This window comes from Lineus longissimus, chromosome 5 (assembly GCF_910592395.1).
Source record: "Lineus longissimus chromosome 5, tnLinLong1.2, whole genome shotgun sequence".
Taxonomy (NCBI): Eukaryota; Metazoa; Nemertea; class Pilidiophora; order Heteronemertea; family Lineidae; genus Lineus; species Lineus longissimus.
The window spans coordinates 10,869,619-10,893,335 of record NC_088312.1 but is presented as its reverse complement, the minus strand read 5'-3'; the positions used below and the strand labels follow the sequence as shown (position 1 = coordinate 10,893,335).

General features: G+C 40.2%; 1 protein-coding gene across 3 annotated transcripts; it reads right to left on the bottom strand.

Annotated features, from left to right (window-relative positions):
* Positions 1 to 474: 474 nt before the first annotated feature.
* Positions 475 to 23,717, bottom strand: LOC135488092 (protein inscuteable homolog). 3 transcript variants are annotated; one of them, XM_064772527.1, is made up of 13 exons: positions 23,550 to 23,717; positions 22,251 to 22,324; positions 15,015 to 15,175; positions 14,552 to 14,615; positions 11,336 to 11,459; positions 11,059 to 11,100; positions 9,621 to 9,791; positions 9,076 to 9,315; positions 8,276 to 8,447; positions 7,714 to 7,889; positions 7,096 to 7,321; positions 6,616 to 6,692; positions 475 to 6,214 (listed from the first exon to the last, which is right to left on the bottom strand). In XM_064772527.1, exons 3-13 carry the CDS (start codon positions 15,160 to 15,162, stop codon positions 6,083 to 6,085), a joined length of 1,572 nt encoding a protein of 523 aa, XP_064628597.1. In that variant the 5' UTR covers positions 15,163 to 15,175; positions 22,251 to 22,324; positions 23,550 to 23,717; the 3' UTR covers positions 475 to 6,082. The 3 variants fall into 3 exon arrangements, with proteins under 3 accessions (XP_064628597.1, XP_064628598.1, XP_064628599.1); XM_064772528.1 differs by lacking the exon at positions 11,059 to 11,100; XM_064772529.1 differs by lacking the exons at positions 22,251 to 22,324; positions 23,550 to 23,717 and adding an exon at positions 13,393 to 13,428 and having other exon boundaries at positions 15,015 to 15,044.

Here is a 23,717-nt window from a genome sequence, read left to right as displayed (position 1 = left end):
TTGTCCTTTCTCCACCGTTGACATGGACAGTGTACATTTCTTCTCAGTGTATAACCACCTGTTTTCTTTCTGTCTTGATAGTAAGACAAAGACGTGTTGTGCCGTCACTGTAGACAATGACTGTGTTTTGTGTGTTCTCAATAGACTTGGTTCTTTCTGTCTCGATAGTGAACAAGGACCTGATTGTTCTATACATCATAAACAAATCATTCGTCCTTTCTGTCTCTGTGGACAAAAAGTACTCCGGATATGCCTTTGGTTGTGACTTCGCTATTTCACTTCTTGATGTTGCCCAAGCCTGCCCACAGTAGACAACGACTGAGCTCTTCTTCATGACTATTATCTGCCTCCGAGTCCAAGTCTGTAGGCGCCACAGATGCCTTTGGATGGTAACATGTGGGAAAATGAATTGGTGCCCCCCCCTGAAGGAGCAAAAATAACAAGACTCGGACTTACTACACAAAGTAGCCATGATTATAATTACATGAATCATGAATATTACATGAATATATTCGTGATTATGGATGTCTGATATGCAAATGACAATAACATGAAAAGCACCAAGAATTAAACATTTGTACAATAATCTTTAAATTATGAATTAATTGTAATGATATTGAGTTAATTATGAATCAAACGTGTTTGACCTGAATATCAAGTGTCAAAAATACTAATAACTCTCAAAGAGGAAGAGATAGACACACTTAAAGAATATGTTCAAGGAGAAGTCCAGAGAGAAAATTCAAAAACTTTTAAAAATCAATCCAGGAGTTAAAGTCACCTTCTTTGTCACACTGACAGTGCCAAACAGAATTTCGGAGAGCCTTTAGAAATTCCAACAGGATTCCATCTTTAAGAACAGTAAGAACCATTATTTTCGCAGCCAGAAATATTCAGTAAAAAGAACAGAATGGAGGTTTTTCTTGGCCAACCTTTGGAAAGCTTTCAAGCTCCGACATGTCTGGATGCAACCGATGATCACTTTTACTTTCATCTTGGTTGAAGTTTTGAAGTTACCTCACTTGTAAGCAAAAACTTCACACTTGCAAAAACAATGATTCTAATGGTACAAGACAACACGTCCTGACTCTCATGCATTAACATTGCGGGTCAAGATGACCACAACCAGATCAATCAAAATAATGCCTGTATCTTTCTTCTACTTTACCTAAACACTTTTCTCTCAAAAATACTCGAGCAAACAGCCAAGTTGTTTCCTTTGCAGAAAAATCTAAAGACTACCAACAATGACCACAAAAACAAGAACAAGACAATACATGTGATATACATGTACATGTTCACTTTTCCCGATTTTTTTTGGCGCGAACTGATGGTCTTCTGGGAAAGTTTGAAAATGTTATTATGAGTATAAAATGATTGGATCAGGATATTCTTATCTTGATGCTTCAAGATTTAAAATTCACACAATTCTAATGTGTTCATTAGTAGGTGAAAATGAGTAGATCAATTCGTGAAATTTAAAGTCTGATGGGTCAAGACGGATTTTCTTATAGAGGGAGCTGGGAGTCACAGAATGTTCTGCATTTACCCATTATAAGCTTTTAGTTTAAAAAATCCTTACAGGAATAGGGTTCAAGCAGCAACCATAATGACCCCACGAAGTGATATTTATGCAAAACATGATATATGTGACTTATAATGTCAATACTATGCTAATCAGAGAACTTATATGTTGATGAGGGTGCATTATTATGCTAATTATTGATATATAATACTATGGAATTACAATGTATTACATGCAAGTGACTTCGTTATATGAGATTCATCCCTGAGTAACTGTAAATGAAAGTATTTTATTGACTGGGTGTGATTAAAGAAATAATCAAGCCGAGAGATGACACCACTAAATGTAAAATTACTCCCCAAAGACGTTGGTTAAGGGTTGACCATAAGTACCGCCATTTTGGCTAAAACTTGAAATCCTAAAGCAATGAGAACTCCTTCAAAACGTAGTGAATGGTCATTTCAAGGGCGGGAGTCTGTTCTTTGCTTTCCAGAGAACAGCCTCCCATGATTTAAAGTGATACTATGATGTGATTTACAACTTTGCGGAAATACGTCCGTTTTTAATTGTTGATCACAAATGTAAAGCTCAAATTTTCCATTTTTGATTAGATTTATTATAAAATTGCTGATTGTAAACCACCGCGACCACGAAAATGTTCATGTTGTGACGTCATCAACGAAAACGGCGCCGAAGCGAGCCGTCCGGGCGGGATTAAACCATCAATTTCTAGAAAATATGCATTTCGATTAGAAAACCTTACCGATTTATGAGAAAGTGACGTAGTCATTTGTCAAAAACAGCTAAAACATCATATGGTGAAATTTGACACGAGTTACCCTTTAAATGAGCATTCGATTCATTTGGAAAGAAACTGCTTTAGGATTTTGAGGTCTAGCCAAAATGGCGGAACCTATGGTCAACCTTTAAGTTGAATGACCATCTTCCCTCAGACTGATCAAATCAAGGACTGGTGAACTTATAAGTTGCACTTTCGTCCATTATTATGCTATAGGTACTTTTGACTGTTTTTTCTGTACTTCATTGCAACCTTTAGAAATTTGGTGCCACCTTTTGGTCACTATGCCCTACTACTTTACCAAGGGCATAATTATTTACCGGTACATGAATGGATGGTCCAATGATATGCTGTATAATACATGTCAAAGATCAGAGTCGAATTCAGGGTGGGCTGGGAATCAAAAGGGGCAGTCAGTTCTTGCCACATAGTTGCTGCATTTTTATGATGCCTGCCTGGTGAACCTTTGGCTCACTGATACTCAAGAACCCCAAGCAAAAAGAGAAAATCTTGGCTATACTAATTTGCGGACTGAGAATCAGTGTACGGTTGACAGAAGTTTGAATAAAAATTCTAGATTTTGTATCCGATCATATGCGCAATCCAGATTTTACTAAGGCAATCATCCGGGTCCAAAATCCAGATATTTTGAAGTCCTCAAAGAGCATAACAGGCAAACATATTGACCCTAATCTACAACAACCACTGTCAAATAACAACATCGACTGAAAAATCAAGCAATCTTGCGTAAGACACTTAGAATTAACAGCAGATTATATTAGAATCAATATTAAAACCCATCACCTGGTAGCCAAGATAAGCATCACAATAATATTGACAATATATCTCATGAGTATGAGAGAAAAACTTTACCGGTACCAACCTTTGTTCCAATACATTATGGAGTATCAATCAATGTACAAAATGGGCCATCGACTACGGGAGGAAACAGTTTGAGAACCCAGGTGGTCACTCTTCATATCCTTGTACCAAAAAATGTGTGATAGGGGGTGTTTTTTCGGACGGGAGTGTTGGACCCGCGCAGGGCACAGAGAGCTTTGCCAACACCCCGCACCACGCCATAGACCTCAAAATTACCGCCGCAGAATCGACCATGGCTCTTGCCAAAATTGCCAGCAAGAGGGGGCGGGAATGGAAAACATGCCTACAAAAGGGGGTGGAGATTGGGAAAGGTTGGGCCCAGCTGGAGGGGGTCTTTTGAATTTGAAAAGTACAAGGATGCTCTATGCATGTTATAGAGAGTGACCCCCCCCAGGTTTGGGAACTACATGTACCATAGGTTCACTGCATTGTTTCCTATCACCATTTGCATGCTGACTTACCGGCAGTGAAGGTAGAGGCAAGTGGCTTTTAGCACGTTTAGGCAGGTAAGGCCAAGGGTCAATTTGATGTTGAGACAGTCTGGCAAATGAAATGGGGGAGTAAACATTTTTAAGGATCAACTGAATGTTATCTACCTCTCTTTACTGAATGAACGCGTTTTAAAATAGGGGATGGGCTGCATAATTCAGACCTATGAATAGACAGATTTACTCCATTCATAAAGATATGCGCTGCAACGAAGGCATATTGACACACTCATATATGCCGCACTCATATATGCCACAACCAAAAAGGCTAATCATAAATGGGCAAAACCACTAATGATTTATGACAATTCAGAACAAAAGGATCCAAATACATTATGGAATGGTACAAGTACAATAAGATTAATAGAATCTGTAACCTACAGCATCTGATAAATATACAATTTCTATTACCTCCCTCCTTGATCATAACCAGATCATCATATCTACAGGGTGGCCCAGAATTGTATTCCCTCACACAATTGATACACAAAAGATTTCTACTGTGCAAGGGAAAATAATTCTGGGCCACCCTGTAGATATCAATTTTCCCCAACAGCAGCCACAGGTTTTCGGCACCAAATGAAGATAGCATATTATGCATTCTCACATTACAACGCCCTCTAGAGATAAGGAATGGATATTGCGCGCTAATTTCCATGATATTTCACCTGATGAAGTGCACACACAACATTTGTATGTTTATTAATACATTAGACTTGAGCAAAAACTGACAAGTAAAGCCACACCTATAAAAAGATCAAAATACACTTTTGAATAAAGTCGGACAATAAATTCGAATAACTAGGCACGTTTCAAATTTCAAATTTCAAAGACACATCTACATGTATGTACATTGGAGCAGTCAGTTATTTTAAACTGAAAGACTGAAAAATACAAGTGTAATCGTTTATATTTCAAAATCTGATATTTGTGTGGTACATACCTGGTACCAAGAATACATAAACATGATAAAGACTTGTCTTTTCTTTATTCTTGCTATTAGCATGTTTTTTTTACAGACAAAGTTTTATCAATCATATTGGATCGATATTAGACTACTCAATATGGCACTGTCAACATGAAGACAATGGCATTTTACAAGATATGGATGAGGATGCAATTCCAGACAATGCAATCAGCCGGAATGATGTCATCACAAATGTCTTAATAAATAATGATGTCTTAATAAATAATGATGTCTAAATAAATAAAGTCAATATACAAGATGACATCATCAAACGAGATAATGTCCCCGTCACTGGCGTCAGGGAGTTTTTGCAGGTCTGTCATATCCAATGGCACCAGGAGATAATTTGAATATTATGGCACCAAAAGTAGGTGAACCCAATCCACTCTACTGCCAATTCCAAATCATACACACTTCGGGGGAATGACGCGTTACCATGCAGCTCCAACTTTCCGTCCATTTTTAAATGGATGCATTCCTTAATGACAAAATCAGTAAGTTGAGAATTGTTTACCTCTATCATTGACCAACAGTACATCTCCCCATCATAAGACTTATGGCAGTAAAGTAGATGAAAGTCTCAGATCAACAGTTAACACAAACGGAGATCTTCTGAAAATCCCTAAAACAGGACTGGTTTTTACCCACCCCACCTTTATCTGAGGATTTATTCCAATACTTTTTTATACTCTAAAATCTCGAATACAAGGAATGAGGCTCCGCCCCCAATCATAATACAATGGAGGAGGGATTCTAAAACCTCAATATCAATACAATGGGTCTCTTTTACTAGAAGAAATTGGCCTACTATAACCAGTGATGTTGATTTCGTTTCACTGTCAATGTCAGTCAAGATCAGAGTGTGATTATAACACATGCGACTCCATTGGCCCATGCCATTGATAAAAGAATAATGCCCGACTTATTGGCCCATCCCCATTCAAAACCATTGTAATGATTGGGGACAGAGCATCATTCCTTGTATTCAAGGTTTTAGAGTATACACATAAACATGTATATCATCAGATCAGATTTCAGCTAAATGTCTCTACCATGCGGACTGCCCTGTTCACTCTAAGATAATACCAGAAGCAGACTTGGGACTCCATCAACTGTCCAGTGGGGAACTTTCAACCAATATGGATGAGGTGTTGCTACAGTCAAAATCAACTGATCAACTGATCCTATGTCAATTTGATACTGAAAAGTACCAGCCCAGTGCTGCAACCATTGGCAATAAAGTCTCTCATTGTTCCTCCTAGCATCTTGGGACGTCAGTCAACATTTCATCGCAGGCTTCAGAGACTCCCATGCCATGTTGCAGCCATCCATGACAAAGATATAATCCATAATCACAACATGATTAGAACTATGCTTCAATCTGACCTCAGATATATTCCAGCCTATGTGATTTTGTCACTTCATACGAATGTCTCTTCCAATTTCGTGCACATTAAGAAGGATTCTAAAAGTCTTGGTTTTATCAACTGTTGGACATCCTCCGATGCTAAATGTCGCGTCCCAGTAACGGCAGCTATCTTTCTCAGAGCAGCCTGAAAAAGACGTAAAGTTTTTTCTAAATGAAGGCAAACACTAGTTGCTTCTACTCCTGGGCTTCTAGTACTGCCAAACTGGGCAGCAATGGTGAGGTCAAATTAAGGTCCCAACGAATACTTTCATTTGTCAGGAAAATAAATTTCGGTTGAACGTAACTAGAGGTTCAACAGCTCAACAGCTCTGATAGTGTGAGCTCAGCACTCCAACTGTACACTTTAAATAGCAGGAAGATAAGTTCACACACTAGTGAATGGGTAACACAGTTTACCGAAGTTTTTAATGGCTGTCAGGATAAGACAGTTTACCGTATTTTAATGTCTGTCAGGATAAGACAGTTTACCGTATTTTAATTGCTGTCAGGATAAGACAATTTTTCATAGTTGCATCAATTACTTACCAGAGATGCAACCAAAACAGAGTCACTTTCGTTGCGTTCCTTGCCTTCACGACATAACTGCACCAATCTTGGGAGACCTTGAAAAGAATGACAAAGACACCATTGCTGCAGGTGATCGAACGAGAATGCTCCTGATTCAGACTTTGAAAGGAGGTTACATTTATATATGCAAAATAAGATAAAATACAGTAGAACCTCTCTATTAAGGACACCCTCAGGACTGACAAGTGCTCCTTAATAGAGAGGTGTCCGCTAAGGGAGGTTACACTGTACTCCCTGTGGTGGCCTGCACAGGGAAAGATACTACAGCACAAGCGAACCTGGCTTTCTGTTTCAATCAAAGGACTGGTGTTAAGAGCCAGGAATATGTTGATTCCTAGAAGCTACTAAGCTAGTTCATTTGACGAAATGGGCCTCTTCCACGAAGCAGTTTATAGATCAAATAAAAAAATGAGTAAAGCTCTGGTAATGTTCACTTACCCTGACACTTAACAATGATCCAAGCGTGATCAGGATCACGACTCAATCTCGTCAACGCTATGGCTGATTTCTGCTGTACCCTCTCACATGCAGATATCTCAGAATTGGTTTTATAATTCAGTGGAGATTCTTGTAAGAATTGCAGTAAAAGCTCAAATCCGTTGGATTCCATTAACTCTTCACAGCAACTTTCGTGAACAGCCATGTTGGCCAACACAGTTGCTACCTGAAACAAAACAAAATGCACCAAGTCTCACTCAAGTTTTATTTTACTATCTGATATTACCGGTATCAAAGCCATCAAGTTCAAGACCACAAAGAATGCTCAGGTGAACCAGACCCTGAATGACGGGGGTATGCATATGTAGGTAATGTTACATTTAAAGCCATATAACTTCTCCAAGCCACAGCAAGTTAGACCAGTGGTTAAGATTGGTGCCGATCACAATCGTAACCAAGATTTGATATCCTGCCTGGTCGTATGAGACTTCAGGCAGACCTTGCCCGACTAAACACAGCTTCTCTCCGGGTGGTTTGTCATTTCTCTTGCATTCAATAAGCATCTCCGCAAAGAACTGTCAGCTGTTCTAACAAAGCATTACTCTTAAATCAACCCACCTGGTCTTTGGCAAAGAGAGATTCCGCTTTATGTAGCTGTGAGGCATCAATTAATACTTTGGCAGTGTGAAACTGTAGGAGGTAGTCGCAGGCAAGACTGTCCATGAAGGTAATGTTAGCGATGGCGGCAGTCCCCAACAGAAAGACCTCTGGGCTTGATGCTTCTACACACAATACTGCAGCAAAAGAGAATGCGTAGTTTGGAAATTGATCTTTGAACTTCTTTAGGGTTTCGACATACGAAATTTCCATGGAAGCATGACTTTAAAGTGCTTCAACAGGCCTGTGGTTCAGATAAGAATGATGCATACACTGTTCTCACAGACTCAAAATGTGACACAATTACTTTAAAATGCCAATAGGAGATAAGTTTTACGAAAGTTTTTTTTGTGCAAGTTTGGAATGACTTTTGAGTGCAGTCAGCAACGTCAGCTACTTCCTCTTGAGAAATGGTCAGGGTCAATTGGATGATGATGATGATGATAATGATGATGATGATGATGATGATTATGATGATGATGATGAGCATGATCGATAGCAATTTTCATTGGGGTCTACCTACCTGTTAATGATCTGGTCAGATCCTCCATATTCTCTAAGAATCCATTGAGATGATGATAATGGTCGAGGCAGGGTGATGTAATCTGAGCGACGACCCCTGCCGCTTCTGATCGAGTATATTCGGTCACTGAGTAATTATTCAAAATATCAGTCAGATGCTCAACACCGTTTGCCTGCAATCGAAAAACGTCATTTGAAAAATCTACGTTGACACCAAAACTGAGTTATTACTGGAGATAGGAGACGCATTCATAGAAATATTGCCTTCCTTATTGCCCTGGAGTGACACATTTTTGCCGACTAATCAAAAGTAATTGATGATTGTGATATGAAGTGCATGGTATGATGAAGTTATTTGTTTCTTATCATTTTGTCTCACTTCTGCAGTTAGATGCATCTGTTTGACTCTTCCTGAACTGAGTGCAACTGGGCAGCGTAGTTATCTGACTACACCCTGTTAAAGAGGTACGCCGTTCATAATTACTTGTGGTCCATTTAAATAGAAATCCACTAATACACAATGCCGTAGTGCAGTTATTGTGAATACAAATTTGTTTAAACTTGGCATTCATAGTATTTGTATATCAGTCTACACAACGGCAATGTTGAAATTTATATTTAGTACGTAAATTCAAATACAAATTCAAAATCTTTAACGAACGGCGTAGGCCTTTAAGAATACACCAGTCTACAGTCATTGGCGAATAAATTACAAAGTTGATTTACTTTAAAGTTCTTCAGTATGTTTTTATGTCCACCGGAAAAACTAGGCCAACCATCGCAAAGTCTTAAAGTCCCTACCTTCTCCAAGTCCTGAACACATTCTGACACACAGCACACAGTCGCGACTGCCCTGAGGGCATGTGGCCACAGGCTTATAAACAGTTCCTTCTTGCACAGTTCCAGTAGCGATGAGATGCCTTGCTCCCTGGCAATGATGTAGCACATGTGTTCGCCATCCAGGCCGAGACTGATCAAATCGAGTAGGGCGTACTTTATTGCATTTGGACTGGGACTTGTCTCGATGCAGTGGATCAGATTCTAAAAAGTGGAAACCAAAAGATGCGTCTCAATATTTGGAGACTGTGTGAATAGCTTTTGTTTCTATAAGGCACCAATTGTGTCATTGTATACGATTTGAAGGTTTTTGACTTCAGCAGATCAAACACTGTGTGGGTATCAGTGCATTGGTAACTGTTGTCAAGATGATGAATGCACACCCAATACACACGACTTCCAAGTGAAGTTCTTGACCACAGATTGGGTAAGCTGGCCTGAGAATCTACGAGATATATGAAACGATCAGATTATTGATAAGACTCCTGGCAGCTTCAAACTGATCTCACCTGCGTCAAACTGCCCAACACCCCGTCGACTAGTTTACTAAATGCTTGTCCCAGATATGTTAGCAAATCGTAGATACGGCTATGGACGCGATCGTCATGGCGGGATTCGTCGTAGAACTCCTGCGTCAGATCTTGCAGTGTCGTACATCCTTCCATTACGATCTCTTCTTGCTGGAACCAAGAGAAAAGTCAACAAATTAGGACAATTTTTATATTATCAGCGATTTTAAGTAGGGAGTGCTACTGTTGTATAATAGTTATCTGGTCTACATCTTACAAATTTGCGTAACCTCTCTAATGTGTATTTACCAACTTTGCACTTAGTGATCTCCCGCCTAAGTTTTCTTGTTATTCTTGAATCGAGTGAGTGTCTCCTTGCGAAAGATTGTTAGAACATCCTCGTGATGATCAGCAGTTGAACCAGAACACAGATATGTCTTTTATACGTTTATTTCTCCATACGTGTTACATCGTCTAGGGTATGCCAGCTGGCATACAGAGGATCAATGTTCCAGTATTTGATTTACGACATGGCTAAAGGTTCAAGAATAACAAGAAAAGGCGGGAGATCACTAAGTGCAAAGTTGGTAAATACACATTAGAGAGGTTACGCAAATTTGTAAGATGTAGACCAGATAACTATTATACAACACTACATCTGGCTGCCTCTAATGGCGTCTAGTTTTTTAGTGTACTTTTTCGGATGTATGCAATTAGGTAATGACAGACCTGTTTTGAAACTTATTGAAAGGTTTTTTCTCGTCAGGAAAGGAGAATGTCAAATCAATCAAGAGTCGTTTTTATTCAATGCAATCATAATTGCTTGTCGCTGGGATAGTCTGTCCTTAGTTACTGCTGTTTTGGATATTGCAAGGTTAGAAATTAGGTTGATTCTTTTCCCTACTTCACTAATTTGAGGTCAACATTTGGCAAGGTCAACAGCTTTAATACATACGTAGACAAGAATAAGGCAGGCGTACAATGTTTCACACCTCCTTGATTCAATTTACACTCAAAAACGTTGTAAACGATAAAATGGATGATTTGGCCCCAATAAAATCCCATCATTCAAGTCCATGTGCAGGCACATTATCAGAATGAGGAGTGCAAATTGTAAATGTTTGCAATGGGGAACATGATGCCTTTTGCATGTGTCGACCAGAAAAAAGGTGCACCCAAACTGACAGTGCACATCGTGACCCCTTAGCCGGTGGAAGAACAGTGTTCACGGGAAAAGCAGGTGTGTTTTCAAACCCTGAAGCACGAAGCACTCCGTGAAAGAAAAGTTAAATTTAGGGCAGTTCATGCTGGGGAATATTAGTGTTTGGGGGTTTATAAGCTGGGCGGTATCTTAGTTTGGTCAGTGCAGAAGCAACGTTAGGTCCAGCTTCTACATGCGCACTTGGAACTTTTACATGGGTACACAATGACCACTTACCAGCCAGCAACAGTACTTAGGACTCGTAAATTGGGCTATTGACTGCAAGTGGAGCGAAATAGAGTGGAATACTGACCAGCAATTTCAGTTTCGAAACCCGGATGTGTTTTTCTCCATGTTTACTAAAAAGTCTATTCAGACGAGTTTGGAACAGTTAAAAATTTTATGACAGTAAAATTGTATTCAACTACCGGTAATAAAACTGATAGAAGAAATATACAAATCTACTATAACGTCTCATCTCTAATTATATGATGATAAAATTGATGATGTTTACCTCCCAGATATGTGGCGGAGACATTGGGAGGGCACTGTCGCACTCGTGGACAAGGGAACGCAAATTCGCCACAAGTCGATGGGTACTCCGCCGAATATGATGCCACCTATCCTTATCCAATTTCCTGGAAATAATGTATTAAGATGTAAACAAATCATACGTTAGCCGGCAACCTGACATCAGTCACCAGTCTGGGAGTAAGTACAGTAGAATCTCTCTAATAGGGACACCCTCGGGACTGACAAGTGCTGTCCTTGATAGAGAGGTGTCCTGATTAGAGAGGTCACATTGAATGGAAACAACCAATCTGGGACCAAAACTAGTGTCCCAAATAGAGAGGTGTCCGCTAAGGGAGGTTCCACTGTATTCTATAAATCTTTTCCTTGGACAAAGCTCAGCTTCAAGAGTTAATCATTGACATCTTCACACCAAAACGTCAATGGGAATTTGAACCTCACAGGACTAATCAGTGTAGGGTGTACCATATCCGATATTGATGACAAGATGCACCAAAACCACTGTATTGATCTAACATTGGATAGCTGCCAATTTGTAATTATGGGATTTAATACAAATATGCGCTGAGAGGCGTGTAATCTGACGACTCTGATCCGACAGGAAACATGGTGTAATCGGGCAGGATTCAATTTTCTTGCATCTGCGACGTCACGGCTAATTAACCCTATAATATTATAGGACGAGGGAATACGAGGATTGACAGATTCATCACTAGAAGGTCATCACTTTCATCATCGTGGCTAGAAATCAGATTTCTGGACATCAATGGAATAACCTCTTGATTTAGATAACGGACAAAGTTATCTGTGCTTTTAAACATTTTTTCTAAAGGAGATTTGTAGCATAGTGGTTAACAGCACCAAGCTTATAACCAGAAGGTCATGGGTTTGACTCTCGGCAGGAAAGTCACTGTTTCATTTCTTTCTTGGGCAAGACACTTTACCCTCCACCAAGGAATACAAATGTACACCAGTTCTGACCATATTCACTGGAGTGATCAACATGTAATGTAGCATGTGATACTGATAGCATGACCAAGCAGACTTCACATTTTTTTTGCCATGGCTTTCGACTGCCTTGGTCGATAAGCTGGATGTGGTGGTGGACGAGAGAGGTGCTCATTCTACCATGGTCATTTTGAAATTCTGACTGTATTTGGTCAATTTCTAACACAAAACAGACACAAAGCCATTTAGTTCATGCATAAACAACAATAACTAACTGCCCTTTAACAATACTTTGTACAATGTACATTACACGCGATTTTTTTTCAGTAAAAGCCAAGCAAATTTACGATCAAAATTTGGTATTTACAAGGGATGCACTTTTGCCAAAAACCAAACCTAGAATTAAGATGAATCAAAAATATCAAATGCAGTAGAACCTCTCTATTAAGGACACCCTTGGGACTGACATATGCTGTCCTTATTAGAGAGGTGTCCTGCTTACAGAGGTCAAATTGAATGGAAACAACCAATTCGGGACCAAAACTAGTGTTCTTAATAGAGAGGTTGTCCTTTATAGAGAGGTGTCCGCGAAGGGAGGTTCCACTGTACGTGAAAATATGTAGCGGTGGGGCTGATATTATTGGACTTTTACAAACTGCAGCAAACGAAAAGAGACGTATACAGTATGAAATGAAAAGTCCCTATGAAGCATATATAGAAAGTGTAACAGAACAGAGTGTATAAGATGCAAAAATAGATTAAAATGTCACTGTAGACCCTACATTTTGTGAACTTTTACTGAAATAGTTTTACAGAAAAAGCCATTGATGAAGGGAAACTGAATGCTGACAATTAATAAGTGATACTATAGACACTCAAAATCCTGGGAAATATCTCCACAAGGATCAGGATAATTCTGCTGGTGACAATGACGACAACATATCGTATGATTTGCCAATCGCCAAAGTGAATATAATCCCTTCTTAGAAGTGTATTCGACAAAAAATGCCCAAGTGCCAATTGTGGGGTCTACAGTAACGAACAGATGAAGGCCCATGACCGCCAGTGAGTATCGTGTTATTTTCTACAAACCTGATCATTAGTGCTTACGATGAGCACTCATTCCTCCTGTAACAGATTAGTGATGGTTAGAAATGTAAGAGAGGTTGGATGCCAAGATTGCGACCCTCATGACCGCTTTGAATGCAGAAGGTTCTGGGTGTAATATCAGGTCTACTAGAGTGGTCTTGATCCGACATTGGTAGACAACCAAAGACCGACAGCGAATTCTAACTTTCTATCCTAGGACATCCACTTGCAAACAGGGCCTACAACATGACCCCTACTCACGCATGTTTCCGAGGGAATAAATAGTAGGAAGTGACTATTTGGCAAGCCCGGCTTACCAAACAGCGACTTTTTCTTGTCCTGAATGGAGAGCCGAACTCGTTAATATTACAGTAAAGTCTCCAGCTCGCCAAACGGGGTAGATTTTCACCTGTTTGGCAAGCCCGGCTGGCCGAACAGGGTGGCTTTTTAGTGCTGTTTGGCAAGTGGCTCTCCAAACAGGACAAAAAAAGATGCCTGTTCGGCGAGCAGCTTGCCAAATAGACCCGGCCTAAATAGTATGCATCGAGTGAAATGGCGTGATGTGTCAGGGCTCAAAGTGAACATTTGCCATCAAATTTTAACTTAGCAGTCGTTGGTTGTCATACCAAGAACCTCTGCGATTGAACCAGATTTTTGACCTTTTCAGCCCATTTCGGTTAGTTAGTTGTCTTTAGTAAAGTGCATGTGCAGAGGTCTTTATCACATCACACGTAAACTTGATGTTAGTTTTCACAGAAGATGTAGTATCTGTCTGTTTACTAGACTGCAAGAGGACCAAAACTTTGTTAGTACAGTAGAACCTCTCTATTAAGGACACCCTCGGGACTGACAAGTGCTCTCCTTAATAGCGAGGTGCCCCGATTAGAGAGGTCAAATTGAATGGAAACAACCAATTTGGGACCAAAACTAGTGTCCTTAATAGAGAGGTGTCCGCTAACAGAGGTTCCACTGTACTAGATTTTTAAGAGCTCAGAAGAACCGAGGATAGAATCTAAAAGGTTATCTCAGTGCAATGCACAGCAAAGAAGAAGTCATTTGAAAAGTTAAACAATGATTATGAACTTGGTTGGATCAATAACTGCCACATGAGTGTCACAATGTCTTCGAGTACTGCAATAAAACATAAAATGCCGAAACTTACTTGAATAGCTTTGAGAATTCCAGACTGATGATGTGTGCACGACCTCGAATTATGTCAATGTGCTCTGAAATTACATGTAGAAGGAGATTTCGGCATGAACCACTGGATTTATCGGACACGCTGAACCAGAACCAGGGTACGCAAAAATCTTAAGCATTTGATTCTTCTTTGATAATGATAATGGAGTTCATCTATGACAGACCACATATAGAATTTCAACCCTAAAGATGAGGAACTAATTAAAACAAGGAACTGCATACGTCTAAGTAGCTCAAAATAAACATACTGCCTGAACAGGCCCAAACACAAAGCTGGGGAGAACCCGCAGTTGAACCTGGTGGGAACTCTCACGATGTGGACACTGTGTTTTGGGCAAAGGAAATTTTCATCATTTGACACTGCTTTGAAGCCATGACACTCTTCATAGTGACTTGACAGGACATGCACGAAGATCATGGAGTACCTTTTGGGCTCTTGGGCGGCGGTGACGGCGATTGACTACTGCCATCTTGCGTCAACGACTTTCCTTGGAGCACGGTCATACATTCCGATTCGGTCATCCAACGTAGATCTTGTAGCCATTGCTGGACGGAGTCAATATCACTCATCATACAGGCTAGAGGGCTGCAAAGAGATTAATCCGAAAATATGTACATGTAGCATGTAATATGCTGTTTGTTTGGTTAATATTGGCAATCTCAAGCTGGCATCTTGAGGCAGGCAGAAAGTTGGCAGTTGGGACACAGTTTGGGGATTGTGATCTTCTGATTCCACCAGTTCAGCTCAGTCCTTAGCCCGCTTTTATGGCAAGCCAAAGCGGAATTTATTCAAGACTTTAGAATTACCATTCAAGAAGTTAAATATACTGTAGTTTCATGAAAATAACACCACTTCATTAACAGCCGGTGTCGCCGCCCCTGACTCATAGGGTGGCGAACAGAGCTGTTGAGAAGGCCGATCATTGGCTGGGATTCCAGAGAGGGTTGTCCAGGCCTCATATCCAATATACTTCAGTTTCGAGTCCAATCCTTATTGTTTGGGTTGTTGAAACCGATTCGTAGGTCTCCTATGAATGGGATAATGGGATCGGGCCTTCGGCCATTGTACTGAGTGTCCCAGAACATTTTCAACTAATCGTCATTGGTAGTGTAAAGGGTGTCCCAGTGCTAATGGCTGATAGTGTACAGGGTGTCCATGAAAAAAGTCCAACTGACATATTGGCTTCTGCTGGTTTTAGGGACTGACCTACCCTTTCAAAGTGAGGCACTGCTCAGGGAGGTAATGGAGCATTTCTTCGGGTCTTATCATCCCTTACCAGCTTCGGGCTTTCAAAGATACTTTGCAGTGCGAAATTGGTAATAATGAGAAGTTGTCCGTCACATATCTGGAGACAAAACCGAACATCCCCTCTGAATGTACAGTCTTGTCCGAAGTGATCAGTGAAGGAATAAAAAAGAACGATGCAAATCCCGATTCAATTTTTTTTTCAAACCTAAGGATACACATTATTAGATTGTCCAGCAACGTCTAACGGTTGTACGAGAGATGTGCAACCAACAGGTACGTAATCCAGGCTGCCTCTCATGTCGCGGACTCTCGTCCGGAAGTTCTCTGTCCGGTGGACCTGATAATGATTGACGATTAACAGGAACTGGTCGGTCTCGTTGTCGGTGACGTAGGGTGATAGGACTTCATCTAACCAGTGGTGCGCCGTTTCCTCCCTCATCCAACCAGTTTCCGATTGGGTAATCTTTACATCTGCTGGTGGGTTGTCTTGGAGGGCTGCAAACACCCGGACGAAACCTGTTCTGGGGAAGGTGATGTGCGCCGGCAACTTTGCTCCAGAGGCTGCGATGCAGAGGGTGACGGTGTGTCCCAGCTTGGCAATGGACCTGGATAATCGGACGTCTATTGTCTTCTCCCCGTGGTGTTGGCCGTGTACATGGTTCTCATATCAAACAGGACAAAGGTTTGGTTCATATTAAAGAAGAACCGCATCTTTATATCAAGATGATCGATGCTCCCAGCAACCGCATCTCGGAAGGTCTGGATCCTTGCAGCAGCATCAGCGGGGACGGTCGTTGTATTCTTCCGTAGGGACACGTGGCGTCTCTTCATCAAGCACTCCACCCAGCCTATGGAGGCGTTGAAATCCCCTAGCTGAGGGCGACAATGCTGAATCCCTTCTCTGACATCTTGGGCTTACTCATTCCACTGCAGCTTTGCCACACTACCAACGCCTTATCTTGAATGTCGAGAACGGAGACTGCGAGGCGACGCTCTCTCATCTGCTGCAGCCATTGGTAAAGCTGGTCCTCAACCTGTGGCCATAACGGATCACGGGGCTCCATCACCGTCTTCTTCCGGCCATGCCCTTGTTCTTGCTTCTGCTCGAGGTCCTCGAGATTCCACGTTCTAAACGTCTCCCAGGGGATGTTATAGTGGGCGGCGAACTCTCTCATACTGCGCACCGTACCGTTCACAAGTGCCTCCTTCAGGTCTCTCAGGTAGGCAAGTTTTTCTGTCACGGTGTAGCGCCGGCGTCGTTTTCTCTGCAGCTCTACAGCATCCATTGTCGCACAGGTTGTCTCTAATGTGGGTACCCTCAGTGGGGCTTCATTTATTGGCCTAAGAGGCCCTAGAATTACCTCAGAAAACCAGAAATCCTAGAAACTTCGATTCTGTTTTCTCCCACGTAGGCCTAGGGAGTTTAAATAAAAAGAGAGGGTTGTAGAAAAATGAGGATGGGCTCCTCGTTTTTCTTCGGAATTTCGTGACTACTATCATTGCCTGAATCTCACTTTGCTTTACTAATGCAAGCATTCGTAGATTTTTCTTCAGAGTTTCAATAAGGACTTTTTTTGTTTTGGGGGGTTTGGATCAATCTAAAAGGTGCTTTAGTTTTATGAGACAACCTGTATAAAGTGTCGGCGAGTGGCCTTACCATTTACGTCATTCCACATGCGCACTCATCGACCAGTAGGCCCACAACACTTCGAATCAATAGGGCTGCGGTAATAAGTGATTTAGCGTAACCGTGACAGCTCGGCTGAGCCATCACAAGGGCCAGCGAAGTCACTCATTGGTTACCTCTGGTGAATAGACTCGAGAGAAGAGGCCGGGCCTTGAATATCCCGAAGTGGTGTTATTTTCATGAAACTACAGTAAGTTCAAGAAGGAAATATATCTTCAAGACTAAAATATGTTCAACCTTGAATCAAATGTTTTCAACCTTGAATAAAATATGTTCAACCTTGAATAAAATATGTTCAACCTTGAATAAAATATGTCCAACCTTGAACAAAATATATTCAACCTTGAACAAAATATATTCAAGACTCACGTGACCATATTCAAGACGCACGTGACCACAAAATTGATGACGTAGTTGCTCATGTTTTGATGCTTTACGGACTTTCCCGAACCCGCGTCCGGACTTTCCCGAACCCATGGTACTTGTGTTGCGTTTCGGAGCTCGAATTGTTCGCACGAGGTTTTGACACATGGTTGTACACGTACCTAGCCGCCTACACCTGACATGTACTGTAATCCTACACATCATGACATGGATGCCGAGTGAATGTCAGAGTCGATACATGTTTCACAGACATATCAGGCAAATTATAGGTTCAAAATGCGCAATGCCTGTCGTGAAACAGAACGCATCGGAAGTACCACAGATTCTACGCTCTACGTCATCAATTTTGTGGTCACGTGCGTCTTGAATATGGTCACGTGAGTCTTGAATATATTTTGTTCAAGGTTGAATATATTTTGTTCAAGGTTGGACATATTTTATTCAAGGTTGAACATATTTTATTCAAGGTTGAACATATTTTATTCAAGGTTGAAAACATTTGATTCAAGGTTGAACATATTTTAGTCTTGAACATATATTTCCTTCTTGAACTTATATTTAACTTCTTGAATGGTAATTCTAAAGTCTTGAATAAATTCCGCTTTGGCTTGCCATACGCTTTCGTAGGTGCAAAAACTTTAAGTCAGAACCCCAAAATATATACTTCATCAACTTTTTAAAATTCAAGCGCGGGGCACACATAAAACTAAAAGTGATAAGTGGTCAAAACAGAAAATTTATCGCCCAAAGGATATTTTAGTTGTTTTTTCCATTTCTTTTCTACTCTCCATTTATATTATTAGTTATTAGTCACTGTGTGCACTGCACTTCAATATTCACTGAGATAACATGCATGACGATGAACCACTGCAGCGTCTAATCAATAAAAAGATCTTCCACACTCACTTGAGTGCTAAAAAACCCTGAACATGACGGAGACACCAAATCAATGCAGCAATAGATACATCAAGGCACTTTAATAAATGCAACGAAGAAAATAATGATTTTAATTAAAGTGTAGTGACTCTTGCACAAGTCATTGAAGTATTCATTCTGTATCAAGTACCAAATCAATTTCGAACAGAGAGTGAATAACCTGTTATCACACATTTTGATATTAGCATTTGAATCTGCGCTATCTCCTCCGGCCGGTAATGAGAGCGGGTTTCTATCAACCAGGTTTAATGTAAGCCTACTTCATATATTATCAATATCATTATGTTTATCTGTACGTGTTATTGGTACTATTAATGAGTGCAAACATAATAATAACTGTGACTTGCCAATTCCTTCCTGAACAAGCTGCCACCTGTCAGTTTCACCCATGCCGATCCACCGTCATTGTGCATATATCCGTCACCGCCAATTAGTCGGCTGAGGTCAAAAGGACCTACCTGTTTGGTCTGCAAACTGACTGATATCAAACATGACACTCATTGACAAACTAATTAACAATACATAACCTTGTGATGCGCAGTCCCAAAGGCAATGAAGGGGTGGGGTGTTATCATTCCTGTGTTCATCAGGCACCCATAAGAGACGGACGCTAAATTACAACTATTTAGCAAACTCTGGTAAACGATATTTCAACAGGTAAACCATCTCCGTGAGAACACGCACTTAATGTGGTGTTGTTGAGTGCACAATGGTTGCGAAAAGGAGTTACGCTTTCAATCCACTCTTTAAAAATTTGCCCTTCACATCCGTCAAGAGGATGTCACCATGTCACTTAACTATTGGTTGTGAAGAGGCAGCACCAAGAGCACTCCAGGACTGTACATGTTCATGTCCGTGGTTTGAACAAACATTTTTATGACCAGTGCAAAATCACATGTACTCAACATGTCTTTTTGAATTTTTAGGTATTTTTTCTAAAGTTTGTCATAGTCTCGTGTCTTCCCCTTATTATTTGGCTAAACAAAAGTGACATTTTTTATCAAAGTTTTTATTTTGAGGCGATGAAAATTAAAATGAAACCCCATATTTTCTCTCAAAGAGAAAAAAGTGGGTATCATTTAATCATTTTCATGAAACCAATCCCAACTATTAATAGCCTCCTGAGTGGGATGTACGCAGACACCGACAGACGAGGATATTATCCCAACCAAACTCGATTGGTGGGGATATACACCAGTACCTCTCTATTAAAGACACCTCGGGACCGACGAATGCTGTCCTTAATAGAGAGGTGTCCTGATTAGAGAGGTTAAATTGAATGGAACCAACCAATTTAGGACCAAAACTAGTGTCCTTAATAGAGAGGTTGTCCTTAATAGAGAGGTGTCCGCTAAGGGAGGTTCCACTGTAATACATCGCGACAATGTACATGCAACTGTTTCTTCTTGGTACATGGGCAAAGATTGTAAACGTCTACCAATACATCACTCAATTAAATAACAATAATAAATATCAGTATCAGCTATTAATTACGTCATGTAGTTACAAAATATATCAATTTGGGTGAAGAAGACTACCACAAACCAAACAGTACGACCCAATGCATTACATGGGACACTGTTGCATGTTGATGTCACCTCCAGCGATACCCCTCCCTCCATACATTACAACTCCGCGCCAAAATAAAACAACCACGCCAGAAAATCAATAAGGACTAGTCCTCTGGCAGCTGATATATTGTTGCTAGTAACAGACAGGGTGATGATGATGCTGGGATGCAGCACCTCACCATGGTGCCGTTGGATTTATTACTTTAGCCCACAGACACGCTACAAGTGGGGTTTGGATTCAAAGAATGGCTGTGACATGAAGTCACAGGCAAAGAAGGAAGCTAAAAATGCGTAACAGCCAGCCCATTTGGCAAGTGAGGATGTCGAAAATCATAGAATTAATCATCATAACTACTTCCTTGGAGAATGAAATGGTGCCATTTTAGCAATTTTGCGAAGTGACATCTTGTTCTGACAATGATATATGCCACTGAAGAAGTCAAATGCAGTGATTTAGGATTTTGAAGAACCTTGTAGCATGAGGGTTGGTCGAGTGGGTTAGCACTGGTAACTGTGCCGCCATATTACTTGCAGAATTCGATAACCCAGGTAAAGTTTGCACTTTGACTGCAACTTGAGGGACCCCCATAATTCAACATGAGTTCCAAAAGTTGGCCGAATAGAAATATTCTATTTAAAGGGGTAAATTTACCTGTGGTCCAGTTAAACAGAAATCCACTAATACACAATACTGTAGTGCAGTTATTGTGAATACAAATTTGTTCAAACTTGGTATTCATAGTATTTGTATATCAGTCTACACAACGGCAATGTTGACATTTATATTTAGTATGTGTTTTTTGCAATTTTAAAATTCAATCACAAATTCAATTTTTTTAACAAACGGCATACGGTATGCCTTTAAATGTGGCGTCTAGAGGTCTTTACACAGTTTAGAATGAATACCTCAGGCTTAGCTAATAATAAACATGATATTAACCAGTCCAGAATGCTAATTTGTATTAGCTTTGTTGATCACATCTACAGGCCTTACTTAATAGCCTTAGGCTTCTTCAAATATTTGTGGTAAATACTTGAATATGTAAGTTGTCAAATCATTCACCGCATTATTTGCCATACAATTTGATACAAATTTCAGTACTAAAAGCACCGATAAAGTGATCCGAAAATATTTTGATACTTAGTAATGCTTTATGGAATTGAGCAAGACTTTTTTGTGAAATCACAATGTAGGACATGCCGACGTCTACATTTTCAATAATTGGATGTTTTATTACTCTTAACTCATTTTGCCAGGAGGAGGAATAATCAGGAGATAGAACGGACAAGTGACAACTTGCCAAAAAGAAAAACTGATGAACTATGAAATGAAGGCTCACAAATGAAAACGTATGACTCAGGCTGTCGTGCTCTACTGAATGAGTGATTGACAGCCTCCCCTACACACTAGTAATTGGGAAATTATATTATCAGTCCTATGATAAGGCATGGCTCGTTAGATCGGAATGATTGACTGGTATCGAGGAATCATTCAACTATCATTATCAATATCATTTTGAACATTGCTTTCCTCATGACTAATGCAGCAGAAAAGCTGATTTTGGTATCAATCGAGAAAGTACATTGTATCTTACTGTTGATTGTAAACATTTTTTCTCTCTGAGCCATTTAAAAAGGGATATTTCATTCATAGATAGTGAATAAAAGCCACTTTATTACATTTAACTGATAACATGAAGCTGAGCTTGTGAAACCGATAAGCAATCTTTGAGCTTTGCACACCAGGAAGGGTTCTGCCTTTCAGTCGTTTTTTTGCCATGGACTCAATTCAAATTGAGAGAGAGAGAGCTTAAGGAATAATTCTTTGACTTACAGGAAGTGAAGGCAAAATAGGATGAGAGATAATCGGCTATCAGTCTTGGATTTGAGCTATTGCATTTTTCGGATCTGGAAAGAGAAAGGATACATAAAATCACACCTTGCATTTATAACCAGATTACATTGTATCAAATAACAACACCATACAATCCCATATTATTTTTAACAAATTAGAAATGCATCCAAAACAAACAGCTGTGCGAGCTTTTCAGACTTAAATTGGCCCTACAGTTAGATATTAGTTATTGTCACTCAGCCTTCCTGCCAAAAATCCTTGATTAGACAGTAATGATTAAGCCAAATTGGTCTTCAATAGCATTCGGCAAAGATGACGTCACTGCAGCTGCTGCCCTCTATTTCCCCATCGCTGAATTACAGGCAATGTCGGACAAACATGCGGTTTCGTAATGGATTCAGGCTTTCTAACTAGGGCAGTTAGATTCAATCTGGCGCATGTCCGAGTGATGGAAATACTACATAATTGTTCTGAATATTTCTCTCTCTGACTCTATGGTATCATTCATGCTAAAAACAATGCAGGGTCAAAGATAATTGACTTTGAAATAAGCTCAAATGCGTAGAAATAAGTGTCGATGTCCGACTGTCACGTGACTAAAACGTCATCAATATCTTATGCAAATGACCTTGTGAGCTATAAATAGTAACTTCGCGGAATGCCAACATTAATCAAGCTCTGCCACTGACAGTCGGTTAAAGCTGCAGTGTGATATTGTATCGCCATGTCATGGGAAGCTTGTGTGCTATATCGCAACTTTTTAATGGGATATTACGTCATGACCTAAATGGTGATGTAATGCAGAGCGGCAAGGCAGTGTTGCGCAACGTCAGTCGTACTGAAACCAAACGAACAACCTTGGCTACCTGGTAGCGCAGCGCAGCGAAAGGACATTTTTGACTTCCTGAAAAGTAATGGAGGGTCTGTAAATTGTATGAAGACATCTGGGAACGATTTTACAATCCTCGATCATGACCCAACAAAAAAAAAGGTCATCGGTTGACAAGAGAAGAGCCACTGTTCAATGGATTTATAGTTGAATGCGATCAAACGTCATTTCCGATCGCATATTGTAAATTTTAGCCGACATCTGTAAATGAGAGTTCGAGTTGTAAAATGTATCTTCTCCAATTGTGTCAGTGCATGCATGTAGTGATGTGTACAAGTGTAAACTGTAATGTATGTAGCCACATACACTGTCTGTGCATGTGTGATACTGTGAACCGACTACTCACTGTCACTGTCAAGACTGATCGACAAAAGCCAAGGTCAACAAACCTAGATAAATCATTCCCTTGACCAAATTGGCGATATTCATCACATTAGACACATGGTCCTTTTTATCCGGCAGCCAAAGAATAGCATTTTTTCATACTTCTATTTTCTACCTTAGAGAAATTCGAGAGAGTTTGTGTGCACAAATTACAGAATTTTCGGAAAACTACT